This window comes from Pyrus communis, chromosome 3 (genome assembly GCF_963583255.1).
Source record: "Pyrus communis chromosome 3, drPyrComm1.1, whole genome shotgun sequence".
Classification (NCBI taxonomy): domain Eukaryota; kingdom Viridiplantae; phylum Streptophyta; class Magnoliopsida; order Rosales; family Rosaceae; genus Pyrus; species Pyrus communis.
This window is the reverse complement of record NC_084805.1, coordinates 29,693,049-29,711,920: the sequence shown is the minus strand read 5'-3', so window position 1 is coordinate 29,711,920 and position 18,872 is coordinate 29,693,049. Positions and strand designations below refer to the sequence as shown.

General features: G+C 40.5%; 4 protein-coding genes and 1 non-coding gene across 5 annotated transcripts; 2 read left to right on the top strand and 3 right to left on the bottom strand.

Moving 5' to 3' along the window:
* Positions 1-511: 511 nt before the first annotated feature.
* LOC137728620 (uncharacterized) lies at positions 512-4,070 on the top strand. Its single transcript, XM_068467351.1, has 15 exons — positions 512-553; positions 712-833; positions 949-999; positions 1,139-1,261; positions 1,367-1,486; positions 1,692-1,833; positions 1,937-2,107; positions 2,190-2,303; positions 2,441-2,547; positions 2,652-2,742; positions 2,832-2,973; positions 3,109-3,229; positions 3,343-3,459; positions 3,625-3,748; positions 3,825-4,070. The coding sequence occupies exons 1-15, from the start codon at positions 512-514 to the stop codon at positions 4,068-4,070; spliced, it is 1,833 nt and encodes a 610-aa protein (XP_068323452.1).
* Positions 4,071-4,488: 418 nt separating this feature from the next.
* Positions 4,489-7,236, bottom strand: LOC137729664 (uncharacterized). Its single transcript, XM_068468666.1, has 4 exons — positions 6,507-7,236; positions 5,603-5,757; positions 5,410-5,520; positions 4,489-5,212 (listed from the first exon to the last, which is right to left on the bottom strand). Exons 1-4 carry the CDS (start codon positions 7,228-7,230, stop codon positions 4,628-4,630), a joined length of 1,575 nt encoding a protein of 524 aa, XP_068324767.1. The 5' UTR covers positions 7,231-7,236; the 3' UTR covers positions 4,489-4,627.
* A 130-nt stretch (positions 7,237-7,366) lies between these two features.
* On the top strand, positions 7,367-7,439 carry TRNAF-GAA (transfer RNA phenylalanine (anticodon GAA)). The gene has a single exon. It is a non-coding gene; the product is annotated as a tRNA-Phe (tRNA).
* A 254-nt stretch (positions 7,440-7,693) lies between these two features.
* Positions 7,694-10,465, bottom strand: LOC137729819 (glucan endo-1,3-beta-glucosidase 1-like). Its single transcript, XM_068468862.1, has 4 exons — positions 10,223-10,465; positions 8,575-9,888; positions 8,120-8,147; positions 7,694-8,011 (listed from the first exon to the last, which is right to left on the bottom strand). The coding sequence occupies exons 1-4, from the start codon at positions 10,317-10,319 to the stop codon at positions 7,840-7,842; spliced, it is 1,611 nt and encodes a 536-aa protein (XP_068324963.1). The 5' UTR covers positions 10,320-10,465; the 3' UTR covers positions 7,694-7,839.
* Positions 10,466-11,879: 1,414 nt separating this feature from the next.
* LOC137728045 (5'-adenylylsulfate reductase 3, chloroplastic-like) lies at positions 11,880-15,445 on the bottom strand. Its single transcript, XM_068466923.1, has 4 exons — positions 15,287-15,445; positions 15,011-15,172; positions 14,799-14,925; positions 11,880-13,317 (listed from the first exon to the last, which is right to left on the bottom strand). Exons 1-4 carry the CDS (start codon positions 15,360-15,362, stop codon positions 12,285-12,287), a joined length of 1,398 nt encoding a protein of 465 aa, XP_068323024.1. The 5' UTR covers positions 15,363-15,445; the 3' UTR covers positions 11,880-12,284.
* Between the last annotated feature and the right edge of the window lie 3,427 nt (positions 15,446-18,872).

Below are 18,872 nucleotides of genomic sequence, written 5' to 3'. Positions count from 1 at the left end.
TTTTAAGTCCCATTTGCAGACAAGAGATAAATTAAAATCCCTAGTTTCGATGAGTTTCATCAGACAAATCAAATTAAAGAACACCAAATGATTATACACAATTTCTTTAGCACACTGCGGCATATGCAACATCATTAATACTTTATTTTGTTTGCAGTGATATTTTAAACTATTTTAATTTACGAAAAATGGTAGTCATGCACATTATTCTTAGTAGACTTACTGACCTAATCTACGTCTACATAAACACATGATCGTTTAGCATTATTGGCATTATTCTCACATTACTACGTAATGGCTCAACTATGTGGAATTTTCCAATTTGGTGATATAATCTAGAAATGCTTGTTCTTGTTATTAAACATTAATTAAATACCATAGTAACCAACGACCGGCTGTTCTTCAACCACAATCTAGAAATTGATATTCTTGTAACCAGTTTCTGTATTACAATCTTATAAAATATAAGAAGTTAGAGGAAAAGGGTGAAGAATTTAATCTGTGTCCTGCCATGGCAAAGATGAAACTGAAATTGAGGAACCAAGGTCCCTATGTAAGTTCATGTTCCCATGCACACTGAAATTGTCGGAAGAAAAGCGGATGGGCGTTGGCTATGTGCCACAATCGGATGTAGAGTGGTCACAAGCCGGTCCGCGCTCTCCTATATATATTTATTTATGTTTTTCTGAATTTGGGTATTTTTCTTATAAGGTGGTAATGGACAGTGGAGTGGTAAAGCTCACAATCTTGAAGCCTCAAGGGTATTTAACTGGCATCAGTTATGGAGGAATGGACAATCTTTTAGATGTCAAGTCAAATGAAACCAGCAGAGGGTAACACCTTTACAAATATCTGATATGTATATTTGAACAACATAAACCGATCGATATTCGTAAGTGTCTTTAACGGACATTGAAGAGCTAATCCTGCCTAATCTTCTACTTGCAGATATTGGGATATCAACTGGAGTTTGCCAGGAGGCCAAAACAGATACGAACCGTATGGTTTTGCTCCCCTCTCGTGTGATATATTTTCTTGAGCATTTTTTTTTTATCTGCACTTGCCTTTTACCCCAAGAAATAGGCAATTAACAGCCTAAATTTATATTGAACTGGACTGAATCATGTCGATATTTCAGACTCAAAGGAGCTGAATATAGTGTTGTTCATCATAGCAATGACAGCTTAGAAGTTTCATTCAAGAACACCTTCATTCCATCATCTGCTAACGGAGTCAAATTGCCGCTAAGTGTGGATATAAGGTTGTACTTCATTAACGGAGATCTTTAATTTCGTTCGTTGTATGATGCTGTCAAGGTTTTCGATGTTTATTTTGTTTCCTACTCATAGTCATTAATTTTCTTCAGATACATTGTAAAGACTGGTGTTTCTGGCTTCTACAATTATGCAATATATGAGCGGCCTTCTGGATGTCCTGCCTTCGATCTTGCACAGACAAGAATGGCGTTTAAACTGCGAAGAGAGAAGTAACATCTACCCGTTCCTATTTAGAGTTTCCAAGTGCATCGGTTCTTGCTTATGTTATTTTTATTGGAGCGATATTCTAATTTAAACTACAAAGAGGGGATTCAAATTTGAGTTCAAAGAGAGTACACTACTCTAACTAACATGGCTACGACTAGGTCTGTGGTTCTTGTCTATATGTTTTTACATTCACTGAACTTGTATTAGGTTCCACTACATGGCAATAACAGATGAGAAACAAAGGATAATGCCAATGCCTGAGGATGTGCTTCCACCTAGAGGCAAACAACTAATCGTGCCTGAATCAGTTTTGCTTGTAGATCCCATCAATCCTGATCTCAAAGGCGAGGTGTGACCTAAAATAATTCATTGCTGCGAAAAATGCTTCTATGCCACGTTGAATTCCGTCAAAACTCCAAATTGTGCTGCTATTTGTATGCCTTTGAATGCAGGTTGACGATAAGTATCAGTACTCGATGGACAACAAAGACAGTGGAGTCCATGGATGGATAAGTTCTGGCCCCACTGTAGGATTTTGGCTCATCTTTCCCAGCCAGGAGTTCCGAAATGGCGGTCCTACGAAACAAAATCTCACCGTCCACACTGGTCCATTCTGTCTTGCTGTAAAAGTCTGTCACTCTAATCCAATAATAAGACATTTCCGGTTGAGGATCAGCTAAATTTTATGTCTATCTGGTGCAACAGATGCTTCATGGAACTCATTATATCGGCGAAGATATATTAGCTCATTTCGAAGAAGGGGAGACTTGGACAAAAGTGTTTGGCCCCTTTTTTGTATACCTTAATTCAACCCCAGATGTATCGAAGGCACACGATTTATGGATTGATGCGAAAAAACAGGTGGCAATTCTAGCCAAACCATTCTTAACGTCACTATTGAAAACCTTAATGTTGCCTTTTGCTAACTGGTTAATGTTGTACTTGGCTCACCCTAGAGGCTGATTGAAGAGACATTGTGGCCTTATGATTTTGTCCAATCGCCCTACTATGTTGCCGTTAAAGAGCGTGGTTCAGTTTCAGGAAGATTGTTTGTCCAGGATAGGTCAGTACCAACTGTTTGTGATTGCTGTTTAATCAAACCCTTCCATGGTATTGCCAGTTCTATGCTATATAGTAGCATTTTTTTTATTGTGTGCACGACTCCAGGTATGTTTCGGATTCTCTCATTCCTGCTAAATACGCATATGTTGGTCTATCCGTTGCAACTACTCCAGGATCCTGGCAAACAGAAAGCAAGGTAAATTACTAACCGATTCAGACTTCCTAACAGAGTGTAAACTTGGGACACAAGTAACCTTCTTAATTTGACGTTTCACTTCTACGCAGGACTATCAGTTTTGGATACAAACAGATATCATCGGGAATTTCACTATCAAGAATGTTATCCCTGGAGTATACGGACTCCATGGCTGGATCCCGGGTTTTGTAGGTGATTACCTTGACAACGAACGTATCACAATCTCTGCAGGTATATTTCTGCAGCTAACTTTCTGCGAATGAGGCAGTTCTTTTTCTTTCTCATAGGATTTCATTTCAATGTTAGATCTATCAATACAGTTAGCTAAACACATCAAATTGAAAACATGGCCTATTTTCCACTCAGGATCACAAACACAACTCGGAAACCTGACCTATGTTCCCCTCAGAGACGGTCCAACTTTATGGGAGATTGGTTACCCTGATCGGACGGCCATAGGTTACTATGTTCCCGATGTGAACCCAATGTACGTGAACAAGCTGTTTTTGAACAGCCCCGAGAAGTAAGTGAATTCATCCTTTCCCGAAGATGAAACTTAATGGACCACCCTTATTTCATGCTTGATGTTTCACATTACAGGTACAGACAGTATGGCTTGTGGGACAGATACACTGATGTGCACCCTGAACTTGATCAGACCTTCACTGTAGGCAGCAGTAATCCGAAAACCGACTGGTTTTTTGCTCATGTGGACAGGTGTTTCCCTCATCTTATCATATGCAACACGAAACCAGAAACTTCTCGGGTTAATATTATTCAACAAAAGCAGCATAAATCTTCGTAGACCTAAATGCTTGTTCTTCAAGTTTTACTCGATGAAAAAAAGTGTGTGCATTGATATCAGTAATTTGAATTTTGCAGGAGGGGAGCAGATAATAAATACCTTCCAACAACATGGACAATAAAGTTTAATCTCAAATCTGTAACGACCGGCACATACAAGTTCAGACTGGCCATCGCTTCAGCAACCCGCTCGGACCTGAAGGTATGGATGGCAAAAGTTAAAGAAGAGAAAAGTACAAAATGTCTCAGAGGACATAAATAAAATGTCTGTGCTGCAGGTTCATGTTAATGCCATGGACATAGAACACCTGGTGATTCAAGTTTTGAACTGGGGGACGGATAATGCAGTTTGTCGACATGGAGTTCATGGACTCTATCGGCTTTTCAGCGGCGATATCCCATCAACGCTCCTGGTAAAGGGAGATAACTCCATATTTCTTTCACAGGCTAGGGGTGGTGATGCACTTTGTGGACTTTTCTATGATTATCTAAGACTGGAGGCTGCGGAAACTGCAGAGAGCTGAATTATCACCCGCGGATTGAGGACAATGCCCGCAATCAAGATGGTCTATGGAATCGTCAGCTTACTAGTGCTTCTCAAAGATGTTCTTCATACATATTACTTGTTGGTTGTGACAAGTTAAACAAAAACCTTCTATTGGAAAACAATGTGGGAAGGTTACTTGATTATCATTCAAGTATATACATTTAAGCAAATCTTAACCTCATGCTAAATGTAGAGACACGAGATCCTTCTTTTTTCTCGCCATTAATTTACGTTGGGAGCATCTTAAGCTATGAGAGGATGCGAAAAAATCATAGGAGAATTTATAAGGTCATTATCCATAGCAAGAAACTAAAGATACTAAACAACATACCAGCCATTCAGTTTGGCAGTTGAACCTTCATCCACAGAACTTCATACAAAATGAGAAGGCAACATCCAACTTCCATATCATATTCATATGAGATAATACTCAAAATACCATGCAACACGTACAAGGCAGGATTTGCCAGTCCGTCACAAAAAACGACCGATGCACCTAGGATAACCGCAATCTTTTATGTCAACAAAATGACATCACTGGCTACAGATTGTCAAAAGCAAGCCATAATGGTCACTAGGCAAAACAGGGAGCTCCAGCTTCCTGATCTCCGTCTTCACTTTCTTTTCCTTGATATAAGATACACCCGGTATTGCATCCATCCCAATCATTTCAATTTTACTCACCCTGAAATCATGCAGACTACACAAAAATCGATCTAGTCGCTTCTGCAGTTTTCGGTTGCCAGTCAACATCTTGTTCGACTTGGTATCATATGTCCATCCATCTTCCCCAGGTTTTAACTCTTCCCAAGGATCAACCCATCTGTCAGTTAAAGGAAATTTACCATCCAACTTGTCATCCCAGTTCATGTCACCGCAGAAAATCACATTTTGGTTCTTCTTTAGAAAGTTGACAGCCTCCTTTGCCTGTTCCACACGTTCTTTACTGAACATCTGATCCCATGTTGGAGGGCTGGGGCAAGGGCTTTCGAGATGGCTAGTGGCAACAACCAAATGTTTGTCTTTCTCGACTTCAACTTCAGCAACACAAAGTTCTCTCCCCATCACGCTGTTCTCAAAGGGTTTACAGCTGAAGGACTTCACTTGCAATTTGCTTAACTACACATTGATTCATCTGTCAGATGGTATCATGTTTACTAAAAGATTTATAGATGCATTTAACTCATGAAATCAGCAAAAACACTCGAAAAACTCACAGGACAACAATAAGACAAGAAGGTACTCATGGAACAGCATATAAAAATTCTTTAGCATTTGAAACAACGCACAACAGAAAATTGAGATCAAACTTTCACCTGCATGCAAAAGTATGCACTTGAATTTGCCGTCTCACTTGAAACTGAGCTTTGATACACTTTCCACCAGCTAGATTTCCGAAAGATGTCATATATGTTCGGGGTAACCTCCTGCATGAAAAAAGCAGCCATCATATAGAAGTTGAAAGAAGGCTGAATCAAATGATCATTCAATTTAAAAGGCTGAAGGGACCTGAAGGCAAATGACATCTGGGCAATGCTGTTGGATAAGGTCACCAAGAGCTTTCATCCTCTTGTGCATTTCTAGGTCCTCTCGGAACCAAACATTGTAACTCATAATCTTCAACGTATTCAAACCTGCAGCAGAAGACCCAGAACTAGTGCCCTCTGAAAATATTGAACTTATTCATAGTGAGAAACTGCATGTGGATCACAGAGTACATAACAGGAATAATACAGAAATTACAATAAACGAATAACTTAGCTATAGAGAGGCATAAGAAGTAGAACAATAAGAGCATCTCCAATATTTAGCTATTTTGTCTTAAATACCATAGAAAGGGTTCTCTGCTAAGAGACTAGGTATATTTTTAAGTTTTCAGCTTCCTCGTGTTCTTATTTCCCTCCCACCAAAGGGTCTGTCTTCGTCTTGGTGCTTAAAGCTAAAAACCATTTCTTACATAAAATTTTGCTCTGTACTTTACTGCCAATGGGTTTTGCTGCTGCTTCTGGAATCATGCATTTGAGCTAAGGATTTTCCCTTGAGCTAAGGATTTTCCCTAAGTTGGTGGCTTTGGCAAGAGATATATATACAAATAGCTGTGCAACACATTTAGAAATGATAATTCTCAAGTTCCAGTGACATTTTGTTCAAAAACAAAAAAACAAATGGTCAGCATGGCAATAGAACAAGTCTACCCAATCTAGATATCACAAAAACAATCAATTACAATGAAAATTTCACACCTTTATCATTTGAACCAAATCAAACCCAATTAAAACCAAGAACTTTCGCCCCTTTGCACCCAAGTTTGAATCCTCCTCCCCGCAAATTATAATAGTTTAGAATATCGCTTGTCAAATAAAAAATCAAACCCAATAAAACCAAAAGCTAAGATTGAAGACTGAATACAAACCTTTTACAGTTACCCCCTTATCGGAAGCCTTGAGACCTGGAGTCACATTGGAATTGGAAGAACCCGATACAGTAATCCCCTTACCGGACGCCTTGGAAACCGATACAGTCATCCAATTATCGGAAGCCTTGACGCCTCGAACCGGATTGAAACTGGAAGAACCCTGTTTAACCTCAATTGGGTGGTCTTCAACCCGCTTCCTCTTGCACCGCTGCAAAGGGAGAAAAACAGAGCCCACCGAAGAATCAAGGTCCTCCCCGCCACCGATCCCCGAATCATCATCCAAATCCTCGAAACTTGAGAGGGAGGAGATCGGAGCCCGAGTGTCGCACACTTCGCAGCTAGAGTTCTTGTAGGAGTTGAGGAAAGTGCAGGCCTTGCACGACCATTTTGCAGTGGAAGAAGACGGCGGCGATTGGGATGGCGGCGATGATGGGCAGAGGCAGATTTTGCAGGTGGGCTTTTGAGATGGGGTCGGTGGGGGGTTGAGAAAGGTGCATTCTTTGCATGCCCAAGACATTTTTAGGGTCAGAGCAGTAGAGTTGCAGGTTAGTCTAGGGTTTACTGTGCCGCGGTGGGGAAGAAGAGGATGATTACTTGGGAAAGTCAGTGACACAGAAGATGCAAAAAGCATGGAATTTTGGAGAGCATTGTAATTGTTGGAGTCCTTAAATTCTAATTCCCAAATTTGAAAACTGGCGCTTCTTGGAATTTTGGAAAGCATTGTAGCTGTGCGGATTCTAAGATTTATATAGATTCCTCTGTTTTGTGCTGGACTCCTACACATGAATGTCAAGCAACCTATGATAGTCAACGACTTTAAACGGTTAATTCCGTTTGACTAAAGATAAAAGATATCTGCGGGGATAGCTCAGTTGGGAGAGCGTCAGACTGAAGATCTGAAGGTCAGGTGTTCGATCCACCTTCACCGCACTTGTCTTTTTGTTTTATTAAATTCCAACTTTTTCTTCTTTGCCCTTCCTCCCCTTTCTTTTCCATTTGTTTGATTTACATATTAATCGACACTCCTTTTTTAACTGATTTAAAAAGCGATATTAATATAAATGATTCTATTCTATGGAAAAGCGGAAATCAACCTCGAGATCAAGCAGGCAGTTACATTGCTATAATCAACTAGCTTAATCCACGTTTGTTCAATTATTCATCACTTCGCATTCTGTTTCTTGCGATGATAGTTTACTTTGTTTTATACGTTCATCCAACAAAAGATTACAGGGCAGTAGATTACCAAATAGCAAATACTGAAAAAGAAAGAAATCTAAGATAAAATTTATTCCCCAAAAAATAAGTTTATTTCAACCTCAGCATGGAGTCACAAAAGGAATGAATAACAAACTAGAGAAATTCCAACAAAAAATACAGATAACATCCCGCTTATGGCACTTATTCTGCTGCTGCCGAAGGCAACGAATCTTAATCTGTCTACTCCGCTACTCGAATGCGTAGAATTCACCACTTGCCTCGTCGTGTTGCTCACCTTCTTACTGCACTCAAAACAAAACACCCCTCCTTAAGAACATTGAAAAACTTGTACGCTAAATGAAAACCAATTTACTGTATGCAGCAACAACAGAAAGCTTCCCAAGTCTTACCTTCCGGGAAACATACAGCTCCCGTGACCTGCGATATTCCGACAAAAAAAAGGAAAAACGAAACGGGAACGAGGTTATTGTTCATATCTGCATTACATAACCGACTGAAAAGTATACAAATAGAGTGGAGCCCCAGTAGAGGGCGTGTATTCTAGTCTAATCTAAACTACGAAGATGGGAATTCGAATTTGGATGCACAGAGGGCGCACTGCCAACTTGGCCACTCCCTTGTCTGCAATTGTCTATGCTTACAAATTTTATTCCAGCGTCATCTAACCAAATCGAGTCTCATACTAATTCTAACCAAGGTCTCAAATCTCCTAATCTTCAACTAAGCTAAACTATAAACTTTAGAGAGAACTCAGCCCTCAGCATCATTGAATGAAAGGGGAAAAAATGAGAAATCCACGCAAGCTAGAACGATAATCGGATAATGTAGAGGGAGTAAAACTTACTTGGGTCAGTGGTGGTAATGGTGGCTACACCTTTGAAGTCACAAGACCCGGCAGCCCTCCCTTGATTCTGGAAATAGCTATCAAATGCATACGAAGCATGGCTTTTCACATTATTCGGAGAGTAACAATCCTCCCCCGGCTGAATCTCTGAGCAATTTGCCCGGCCTGTTCCACATGCCCAATCCAATGCAGCCTGCAAACTCTTTCCGTCAACCCCATCCATGGCAATGCAGTAGGTCTGGTTTGTTGTATCATTTGACAAAAAAGACCCACTTCCCGATACATGAAGCAAATACACCGCACTCGAATTCCCATAAAACAAGCCCCAATTGGCCTCAGACACCGGCGGAGACCTTAAATCCTCATTGAACAATTCATAAATGTACACACTTGAAGTGGTCTCGGGGTGCAAAGGGGTTCCGCTACGATCAAGAACATGCTTAATAAGATTGGAATTGTATGTATCCGCATTGTTGATAGTAGCATAAGGCTCCTTAGAATCCGCCTTTGAAGGCCACCCGCTCTCCGAAACAAGAACCGCAACGTCAGTAACATTAAGGTTTTTCATGGAAAAATAAGCAGCATCAATCATAGCATCCAACACATTAGTATAATGTAGCAAAGTATTGGGATCCACCATCTCTTTCGACGGCTTTAAGGGCTTGAACAGCGCATTGTCGAGAGGCACCACACCTTTGTTCTGCATAAACACATAGTAAGGGTAAAGATTCATCATCAGCGGCGACCCAGTTTTCGACAAGAACTGAAGCAATGGGAGAACAGTTTGTATTAAGCTCTGGTTGAAGAACGCCTGAGACGGCGGAAAAGGATCGAGAACTATCGAGGCGGCGTGAGGGGTCGAAATTTTCACATGGGTGTGCAAATTTGCAGACACTAAAGCGTTGTAAAGCGACTGAATTGCTGGAAGAAGTAGAGGAGCTGAAGAGGGCACGGAAGTTAAGACCTCGTCACCGACCGCAATGCCGGTGATGAGGGTTTCGGGGTAGTAAGCGACGACGTTTCGGCCGACCCAGGAAACGGCGGTGGTGTTGGAGGAGCCGATGGCAAGGAGCTGGTTGTTTGGGACGCTGATGACGACCCGGATCTTGGTTTTGGACAGGGCTTTGAGGATGTTCGGGTCGGCATCGTAGAGGCGGATGTGGTTGATCTGCTGGAATTGCAGAAACGAAACGAGCTCCGACGGAGACAGAAGATTCGAAACGTCGGTACCGATGTTCACGCCGACGAACGGCTCTTTTTCCTGGTCCTGAGTTTGCAGCTTGGTGGTTTCGAATGTCGGTGGAGAAGATGCAGCTGAAAGTGCAGAAAACCAGCAAGAAAATGTGAGAATTGTCGAGAAAATTGCTTGCTTTCATTGAAATTTTGAAGTACTAAACATTAGAGTGAAGAAAACCCAGCAAGCAAAATGGTAGAATTGGTGAAAAAAGTTGCTTCCTTCCTTGATTTTTGGAAACTGTTGGGTTTAAACTTTGAAATGAAGAAAACCCAGCAACAAAATGGTAGAATTAGTGAAAAAAGTAGCTTGGTTCTTTCAGTTTTTTTAAGTATTTTGGCAGTAAACTGTAAAGTGAAGAAAACCCAGCAAGAGAATGTTATTAACTTATAATTGGTGAAGAAAGTTGCTCACCTTTGGATGCAATGAGGAAGAAGAAGAGGAGGGTTGAGAGGGAGAGGAGCTTAGTGACCGCCATTGGAGAGGAGCTTGAGCAATGCTGCTTCCTCATCCTCTGTTTCTGGTTCAGCAGCTGCAGATCCTTGCATTATCCTCTAAAAGATTTCTTCTTTTTCTGGTGTGGTTTTATTTAATTTAATTTCTTTCTTTCTCTGGGTTTTTGGTTGTTGACCAAATTGATCTACACTCGTGAAAGCGTGAATCAGTAAGTTGTTCTGAGGGTTTACTGCATTTTTGTAAGGAAATTAAGTGAGTTGCTTCAAGTAATTTACCAAAATGGCCTTGTTTTTGAAGAGGGTTGGTGCACTTTCTTTGATTCTTTTGCCTTCTAGTTGGGTTTGCCTCCAAAAGGCAAAATACTTGAAAATTTAAAGCACTTTCTGGAGGTGTTACTGTGTGATTGCCACTTGCCAGTTAAGAATTGGGAATTAAAGTAAAAAGAACATAAAACGTGGGGTTGCTTCTGCACCTTTGAGATGGTGTTCTTGCATCACAGCCTGGCTTCCTGCTTCTCTCTGAAGGGTGTGGTTCAATTCAGAGAAGACATTTTTGGGCTCAGACTACTGTAAAAACTTACGTGCAATTGCAACGTAAATGTGGCGATATTGTAAGTCTATTATACACTGTTACATGTTTTAATCTACTCACTTGCATCATCTGATTGGTTATGAATATCCTTACCTGATAATCATAATTGCATGCAAATTTTTCTCTCTATTAAAATATACAGTGTTATGCTAATGTAGTGATATTTCATAGCAATCACATTGGCATACATTTTAACTTTTCACATTACAATGTATAATTAGTTTGGAACATCGACAAATTAACATTTCCGTTGTAAGAAAGTGCTTCTTGTACCGTGGAGGAGAAACGGGCAAAAGACATTGCCAGCCAAAAACGTGACGAGCATCCAGAGTTTTCTTGGGTAGCATACAATTTACAGAGTCTCTACGGCACTATATTCTGCAGTGAGTCACGAGCACAAGTAGAACGACAGCGTACAGGTAAGGGTGGGTCACCAAAAACAAATGCCTTCTCTTGCTTTGCGCACTAGCAATAGTTTGAATAAACAACACTCTCAGTCCGACAGGTTTCTGCATTTTCATATAATTACATTCTTCATCAAACAGTATGCCTGCATTCTTCGTTTTTCAACATGAATCTGATACCCATTCTCATATGTAACCGGAAAGATGCCCCCTCTCCTCTCGCTTTGCACGAATGTGGTAAGAGGGGACATACGTCCGGTTACGATAAAGTTTTTCTTAATGCCTACATAAAGATTTATGTTTTTAAGCTGCAAATGGAATGTAATTAGGTAAATGTTGTTGGACCAACAACATCTGTAATTTCTAGGTTTTCTCAACTGTAACACAGAGAAAGATATGGCCTTCGAATATAATTATGAAAAATGGATGGGCAGAGGAAAGGTGTTTTGGTGGAGAAATTTTTTAAGGTGCTGGGAACACAGCCGGTGCACTAGAGGAGAAACCGAGAAAGACTGACTAATTGAAATAAATAATTTGAAGGTCCTTTGTTTAGCGGCTTTGTAACGCTCCTAATTCTCGTTGTATTTTTCGACGGGGATAAGAGGGGAAAATCTCGAATGTAAATATTCAGCCGTTTACCATTATACTGGTTTGAGAAAGCACAAGTCAATAAATTTTACTACGAAGAATGCCGCAGTAAAAAATGTGAATGCTACAAGAAAACCAAATCAGAAATCACTCGCTGGAGACCAAAATGAAAATTACAAGAGCCCTATTGTGAGGAACTGTGAACACACTATACCTAAGGACTTGGAGACATTCTTGGAGAAACATAGATACATTTCTAAAAACACAGATTCAACAAAGAATCGATAGCATTTATCGGCGACCGCAGCTGGTTAGCCAACGAATGTTGACTTCACCGTTTGGGTATGGAGATGAATGGGGAGCTTGGACTCTGGTTCTGGAAAACCGGAAAACCAGACCAGGACTACCTTCTGCAAACATTTCAAAATTTCAGTTGGTTACCGGAGGGCATTGACGAAAGCCAACAATGAATTAACATCCCTTTTCTCTGTTGGGTACTTGATCGGCTGAGAAGAATGTTTGGGGAAGAAAAGTATGGTGGGGAAGCTTCCAAGCTGCAGCTCTTTCTGGGCAAACTCCTTTTGCTCGCCATCTGCTCTGAACTTCCCTACTTTCACACCGCTCCCGGCCAACTTGTCAGCCAATTCAACGTATGATGCTTCCATTGCCTGGCAGAACTGGCACCACGGTGCATAGAGCACTACAATCCATGGTTCTTTCCGGTCCTCAAGTTTTGCCAAATTTTCTATTCCAGTTCGGCTTAAGGTGACTAGATTCTGGGAAGTGAATATATCAGTTTCCGTGGCAGCACCATTTGACTGTGCAGCCTTGCCATGCTCGCCTCCGCCTTCCTGTTTAATGTTGCCCTTGTGAAGACCGCATTCCTTAGCCTTGGCATCCTCCCACCACCACCTTCCTTCTCTCTCATGTTGCCCAGGTAGGACTGACCTTGTGCATGGCTCACAACCAATCGAGATGTACCCTTTAGAGTGTAGTGAATTCACTGGTACATTCATGGCACGCAGGAAGTTCCATATGTCATGACCCTCAACATTTGCTACTGGGTTCCACTTCACCAGGCTGCCAGCACCGCCATCCAGTCCCTCAAAAACAGGGTCAACCTGGACAACAGGAATTTCAGACCTAGTCCCTGGAGATTGATCTTTCCGTTGTCCAGTGATCCAGGCACGCAACCCCTTGAGGGCCCTCCTCAGGGGTCTCACCTTCCTCACACGGCAGCACTCCTGATGCCCATCCTCGTAAAAAGAGAACAGTCCTTTGGTCCTTACTAATGCCTGAACTTCAACAGCATCTGGAAACATGTATTCAATGCGGATGCCATACTGCTTCTCGACCGTATCAAATAATTGATATGTTTCAGGGTTCAGCCTCCCAGTATCCAAGCTGAAAACCCTGTACGGTCTACCAGTTAAATGCGCATACTCGATCAAAGCAACATCCTCAGCTCCACTGCAAAAACAGAGTCGCTTGTTACCATCGAGAATAAAATGGCTGACTATTGAATCCAAACATCAGAAGGCATAAACTATACAAAGCTTCTTACAATTAGCACAATTCATCGAGATACTCAATCTCTCTCGCGTGACAAAAAACCCACGTCCTCTCTCTCCCTCTTTTTTTCTCTCTCGACGAGGTATATACCTATAGTGCATCAGTCCATTTCAGCAAGTCTCATCCTCTTCGTCGGTTTCACCGACTCCGAGATCAAGAAAACGTAGAGGCCGACTTATATTGATCAAGAATTGGCCATGTCAGACCAAACCCCTCTCACAATCCAAACCCACTTGGAAACCTAGGCCATGTCAAACCAAAACCCTCTCGCAATCCAAACCCACTCGGAAACCCAGGAACCCTTGTTCCAAGCTCATCGTATCTTGAATTTCATCCGATGCGTTCATCGTTGCTGCAGTAGTTTGGTCACAGCGAAGGAGGCAAGAACATTGCACCCGAAGGAAATGGAAGAATTCGAAGCTTTATCCAAGATGGCTTCAGTCGAAAAGAAGCTCATCTCCTAAGAACTGGCCAAAAGGAAAAGAACCCTGGCTCATCTCCCAAGAACTGGCCAAAAGGAAAAGAACCCTGGAAGTGAATGTCACTGGAGATATCAACTGGCCAAAAGGAAAAGAACCCTGGCTCATCTCCCAAGAACTGGCCAAAAGGAAAAGAACCCTGGAAGTGAATGTCACTGGAGATATCAGTTCAGATGAAGATTTCAAAATCTTTGTCTAAACTATATCTTCAATGACATTCACTTCCAGGATTCCTCTCCTTTGGCCCGTTCTTGGGAGATGAGCCTCTTCAGGAGAGAGAGAGGAGCTTCTTTTCAACTGAAGCCATCCCATACAGCAGCTTCAAATTCTTCCATTTCCTCAGATTATGTTCCTGCCTCCTTCGCTGTGACCAAACTGCTGCGACAACGATGAATGCATCAGTTGAAATTCAAGATACAATGAGCTAGGAATGAGGGTTCCACTGCAGGTTCAAGATGGGTTTCCGAATGGGTTTGGATTGCGAGAGGGGTTTGGTCTGATCCAAGTGGGTTTGGATTGAGGGACGGGTTTGGTCTGACATGGAAAATTGTTGATCAATACAAGTCTTGATCTCAAAGTCGGTAAAACCGACGAAGAGGACGAGACTTGCTGAAATAAGACTAGCAGGAGTTTTAATCGGCAATGTATCATTGCTTTCAAACAACGACATCCCACGTGCCTTCGATGAGATACTGAATCATCTATGTAACAACAACATCCCACGCGCATTCATTTAATCTAGAAACAATAATTCTTAGCAGGAGTTTTAATCAGAAATGTATTATTACTTTCAAACAATTTCCACCCTCAAGGCATAATCCCCTCATTATTTGATTAAGTAGCACATAGTATATAATGTTACATTGGAAAAGGAAAAACAAAACGGAGAGGGAGGACTACCTGAAAGCAATGGCGATATCGTTGCCGAATTTCTCAAGCGCCTTGTCCATAATCTCAAGAGGGGAAGCATTCTCGAGCTCTCTAGCCAATTGAGCATAGTCCTCCACCTCAACCTCCTCAACGACCTCTGCAAAAATCTCAAATTTCAGTAAAACCCACATAAAAACCCAATAATCTCCAAAAAAAAAATAAAACAAAATTTCAATCTTTACCAGGAGCAACAACCGTCGCTGCAGAAGGCACAATCGACTCGCTCCGCTTCGGCAGCGCATTCACCGGCTTCACCGAGCTCCGCCGCTGAGAAAACCTCGGGGCATGGCTTTGAATTTGACCGTACGATCGATCAAACACCCGAATGGAACCCAATTGCGGAGCTGAAAATTCCAAAATCCGAAACCCCAACTCGTTAATTCACATCCCAAATCCACATTCCCAGTTTCTCGGTCCAATACAAAGAATAAAGAAAAAATTAGGAAAAAAAATTGTACCCTTGGGTTCTGAGGAGGGAGTGAAGGTGCGACCAGAGATCGAAGCAGAAGAAGAAGAAGTAACAGCGAGAGCCATTTTCAAAAACGATTTTCTGAATTGAATCCGAATCCTCTGTTTTTTGCTCTGTGATTTCGAAAACACCTGGTTTATGATTAGCAGGTTAATCTGAGGATGTTTATATAAACAGAGCAATTAATGGGAGGCCATTCAGGTTCATTGAACCGGGACGTTATTCCGTACCATACCCACCCGCATAGTCACCTGCTTATGTGGCGGGCTACGATTCGTGGGCTCGTTAAGAATGGTCATCGCTTTCGTCAAGTGGTATGGGCCCGGGCCGAGAAAGTCCCTGGTGGTGGACTAGTACACGGAGGAGACAGAGCAGCCTCTCCCTTCTCTTGGTGGTCAATTTTTCCTTTTTCTCAAATTCCAAATTATTTATGACCAAAAGAAAATCCACATTTTATATTTAATCCGAATATTACAAAGGGTTTAGGGTTATATGTTTTTGTTTGAACATCACAAGAAAAATATGCATTAGAAAAACTTAATAATCAAAATATATATGTAAAAATTCACAAGTAATTGGTAAAATTGCATAGAAAATTATTATTGGTGACAGTTAAACTCTAACTTTTCCCTTAATTTTTTTATTCTAAAAAACTTTTTTCTCGCTTCGTAGAGATTTTCCAAAATTTCCAGATTTCTTTGATTGCTATTTTAATATTTTAATTTACAAAATCTCAATTCTTGCTAAATTTTATTTTTAAATAATTAATTAAGGGTTAGTTTAAATACAAATTATTCATTTAATCATTGTGAAGAACGACCTTGCATGACGACTATATTACAATTACCTTGTACTCTTGCAAGTATTTTAAGTGATTTTAACCCTATTTGCGCAGATACTAAAAATCCTATCAACAACCTCCAATCCATTTGTCAAGACTTTCGAGATTATCTTATGCGCCACAAAATTGGATGGAACTGAGTCATTTTCGTTGGATTGTCTACCGTCGGTATAAGAACAATATTTGTATGATTTAACTCCCTTTTTTTTAATTTTTTTCTTTTGGGTCAAATTGTATGATTTAACTCCTTTAGCATCGGAGAGGAGTGAAAGAAGCTCTCCATCATCCGCAATATATCGCACCAACGGTCTCCCCGTGATTTTGGTAAAAAGGTGAATGAATTTTGTTGACAACCCTTATCACCCTATCTGCATTTTCTCTAATTTTTCTATTCCCAATTCCTTAAACCATCCAAGGTGGAAGGAATAGTTTTCTTTGTGTCTAATTCATTTGCAAGTTAACGTCCATTTCCTGCTTCAATGTTGTAGTTTATCGAATCTGATCCCATATAATTTATGCTACCCAGTTGAAGAGACTTACATGTACCCAACATCCCATAAAGGTACATTGAGACTTTCTCATGTTGTAGGACTTATTTACCTTGGCTAAGAGTGCACAGAAATGTATGTGTTACCCATTCCCTCATGTAAGTTAAACTGATTCTTATACAATTAACAATAACACTCATACATTTCATCTGAATGATACATTTCTAGTTATACTAGAGAGCATTAAAAACCAGAACAAGGCAATACACAAACATTACAAATAATATACGTTCTTTGGCTGTTCATGTTTGCGTGGCTTCATGATCGCATGTTTCTGAAGACTTCATAAATAACCGGTGAACTTCACATTGCAACTTGATTCTTTTTGTACTACCGTAACTTGTCTATAGAAATGAAACGAAAACTTATTTATATACAATAGGCTAACACATTAATTCATGGAAGTATCTCCAAATATCCATTGGACTAAACAAATTTTTATGTTAAAATATTCAGTGGACACTTTACCAAATGAAGGAATCATGAGAAACAAACAAAATTAATTAGATAAACTCACGGTGCCAATTTAGTCACTTTCATTATTGGATTTGAAAATATCATGTGAATGGAACTTATTTTTGTGCATATGCTTTGGGAATCCATGTTATAACATGACTCAGTTTCATTTTCTTTAGTTACAATCAAAATATTAGTAGTGAACTCTATAGCATGGGTGTGCCAAGAAACAAATAAGTTTTGCATGTGCTGTTATCAATATCATGCCCAACAAATAAATAAAATCATAGTGGATAACAATACTATTTCTAGAACGATAGTAAAATAACTCACATTATTTCTAAAGCTAAACTAAAATAGTCCACATATTTTTAGAAGTGAACACAATAAACATTATTTCCAGAAATACAACAAAGTAACCCATATTATTTCTAAAATTGAACCAAAAAGCGTAACATTTCTGAACTACCCCAAAATTACATACTATTCCTGGAAGGAAAGAAAACACACAATTAACGAACCAGTTTTTTTTTTTTATTATAGAAAAATAGTGCAAAAACACACTATTTCTAGAACCGGTGACACATCCCAGTCTCGGCTCCACCGTAGCATGATATTGTCCGCTTTGGGACTCGGTCACGCCCTCACGGTTTTGTTTCTAAGAACTCAAGAACTCACACGAGAACTTCCCAGTGGGTCACCCATCCTAGGAATGCTCTCACATGAACTCGCTTAACTTGCTTAACTTCCGAGTTCAAATAGAATCTGAAGCCAATGAGTTCCCAAAAGGTCTCGTGCTATATGGAGGTGGACATGTACATATAAGGCACATCACCCCATCTCCGTTGGTCGATGTGGGATGTTACAACCGGAATATAGTTTAAGGACAAAAGGTGAATTCATACGACAAGGCACTCTTGAGTCATGTTACAAATTTAAACCATTTCGTATAGTTTGCTTTTCTTAAATAAAAGTAGTCAATTCGCAATAGTCTAGTGATAACTTCCCTTTCATAAGCGTCGAGTTCGAGTCAATTTGTTCTCTCACCACACTGAGGGGGGTGTAGTCAAATTCGGATTTAGAAGAATTTTAAAAGACTTTAAGAAATAATAAAAACCCTAGCATCTAGAAAGAAAAACCCTAAACTCCAATCGTAGCATTTGGGCTTGGGGTTTGGCAGCAATTATTCTTGATCCGTTTTTTCTCTCTCTTTGTCTCTGATAGTAGTCGCTCTCTCGATCGGAGAGCCTTTGTGCCTTTGTGTTTGTTGACGTCGCTCTCTCGTTCGGTCGAGGAGAGCATTTTGTTGCCGATAGAAATCACCCAAAAGAAAGAAGAAGCGGAAGAGAGAGGCGGAGAATGGCGAAGAGGAATTTAGGGTTTTTTATGCCAAAAAGATTCGGATTCAGGTCCCCTACGTCTACCTCCATTTGGCAGTTGGTGGTGGCCAGGTGATACAGTACCTCCACCTCCATATCCACCAAACACTGTCCTCTTTAACACTGAATATGGTTATGATAGGGCACTAAACAAAATTAAAGGTATTAATTTTTGAGGTTCTCTCTGCACCAAACCTCGTTGAATAATTTGTGGTTTTGTTCTATATTTTTTTCTAATTCAATCATTTTTATTATTGAGATAGATGAACGCCTTCCATCGGTTCTCTTCTTCACGGCTTGTGGTTGCAAGAAAAGTACGTCTAAGTCGTGATCCATGAATTTACTTTCATT

What these genes read in the sequence shown, in the direction of transcription:
- LOC137728620 (XM_068467351.1), top strand. Translation starts at nt 512, where the DNA reads ATGGCAAAGATGAAACTGAAATTGAGGAACCAAGGTCCCTAT. An exon ending in TGAGGAACCAAGGTCCCTAT is followed by an intron (nt 554 to 711) that starts GTAAGTTCATGT and finishes TTTTCTTATAAG; the next exon opens with GTGGTAATGGACAGTGGAGT. An exon ending in GTTCCCGATGTGAACCCAAT is followed by an intron (nt 3,230 to 3,342) that starts GTACGTGAACAA and finishes TTCACATTACAG; the next exon opens with GTACAGACAGTATGGCTTGT.
- LOC137729664 (XM_068468666.1), bottom strand. Translation starts at nt 7,230, where the DNA reads ATGCTTTCCAAAATTCCAAGAAGCGCCAGTTTTCAAATTTGGGAATTA. An exon ending in TAAGGGGGTAACTGTAAAAG is followed by an intron (nt 5,758 to 6,506) that starts GTTTGTATTCAG and finishes CAATATTTTCAG; the next exon opens with AGGGCACTAGTTCTGGGTCT. An exon ending in CAGATGTCATTTGCCTTCAG is followed by an intron (nt 5,521 to 5,602) that starts GTCCCTTCAGCC and finishes TTTTTCATGCAG; the next exon opens with GAGGTTACCCCGAACATATA.
- LOC137729819 (XM_068468862.1), bottom strand. Translation starts at nt 10,319, where the DNA reads ATGAGGAAGCAGCATTGCTCAAGCTCCTCTCCAATGGCGGTCACTAAG. An exon ending in CATTACCACCACTGACCCAA is followed by an intron (nt 8,148 to 8,574) that starts GTAAGTTTTACT and finishes GGAATATCGCAG; the next exon opens with GTCACGGGAGCTGTATGTTT. An exon ending in AGCTGTATGTTTCCCGGAAG is followed by an intron (nt 8,012 to 8,119) that starts GTAAGACTTGGG and finishes TTTTGAGTGCAG; the next exon opens with TAAGAAGGTGAGCAACACGA.
- LOC137728045 (XM_068466923.1), bottom strand. Translation starts at nt 15,362, where the DNA reads ATGGCTCTCGCTGTTACTTCTTCTTCTTCTGCTTCGATCTCTGGTCGC. An exon ending in AGCGACGGTTGTTGCTCCTG is followed by an intron (nt 14,926 to 15,010) that starts GTAAAGATTGAA and finishes AGATTTTTGCAG; the next exon opens with AGGTCGTTGAGGAGGTTGAG. An exon ending in GATATCGCCATTGCTTTCAG is followed by an intron (nt 13,318 to 14,798) that starts GTAGTCCTCCCT and finishes CTGTTTTTGCAG; the next exon opens with TGGAGCTGAGGATGTTGCTT.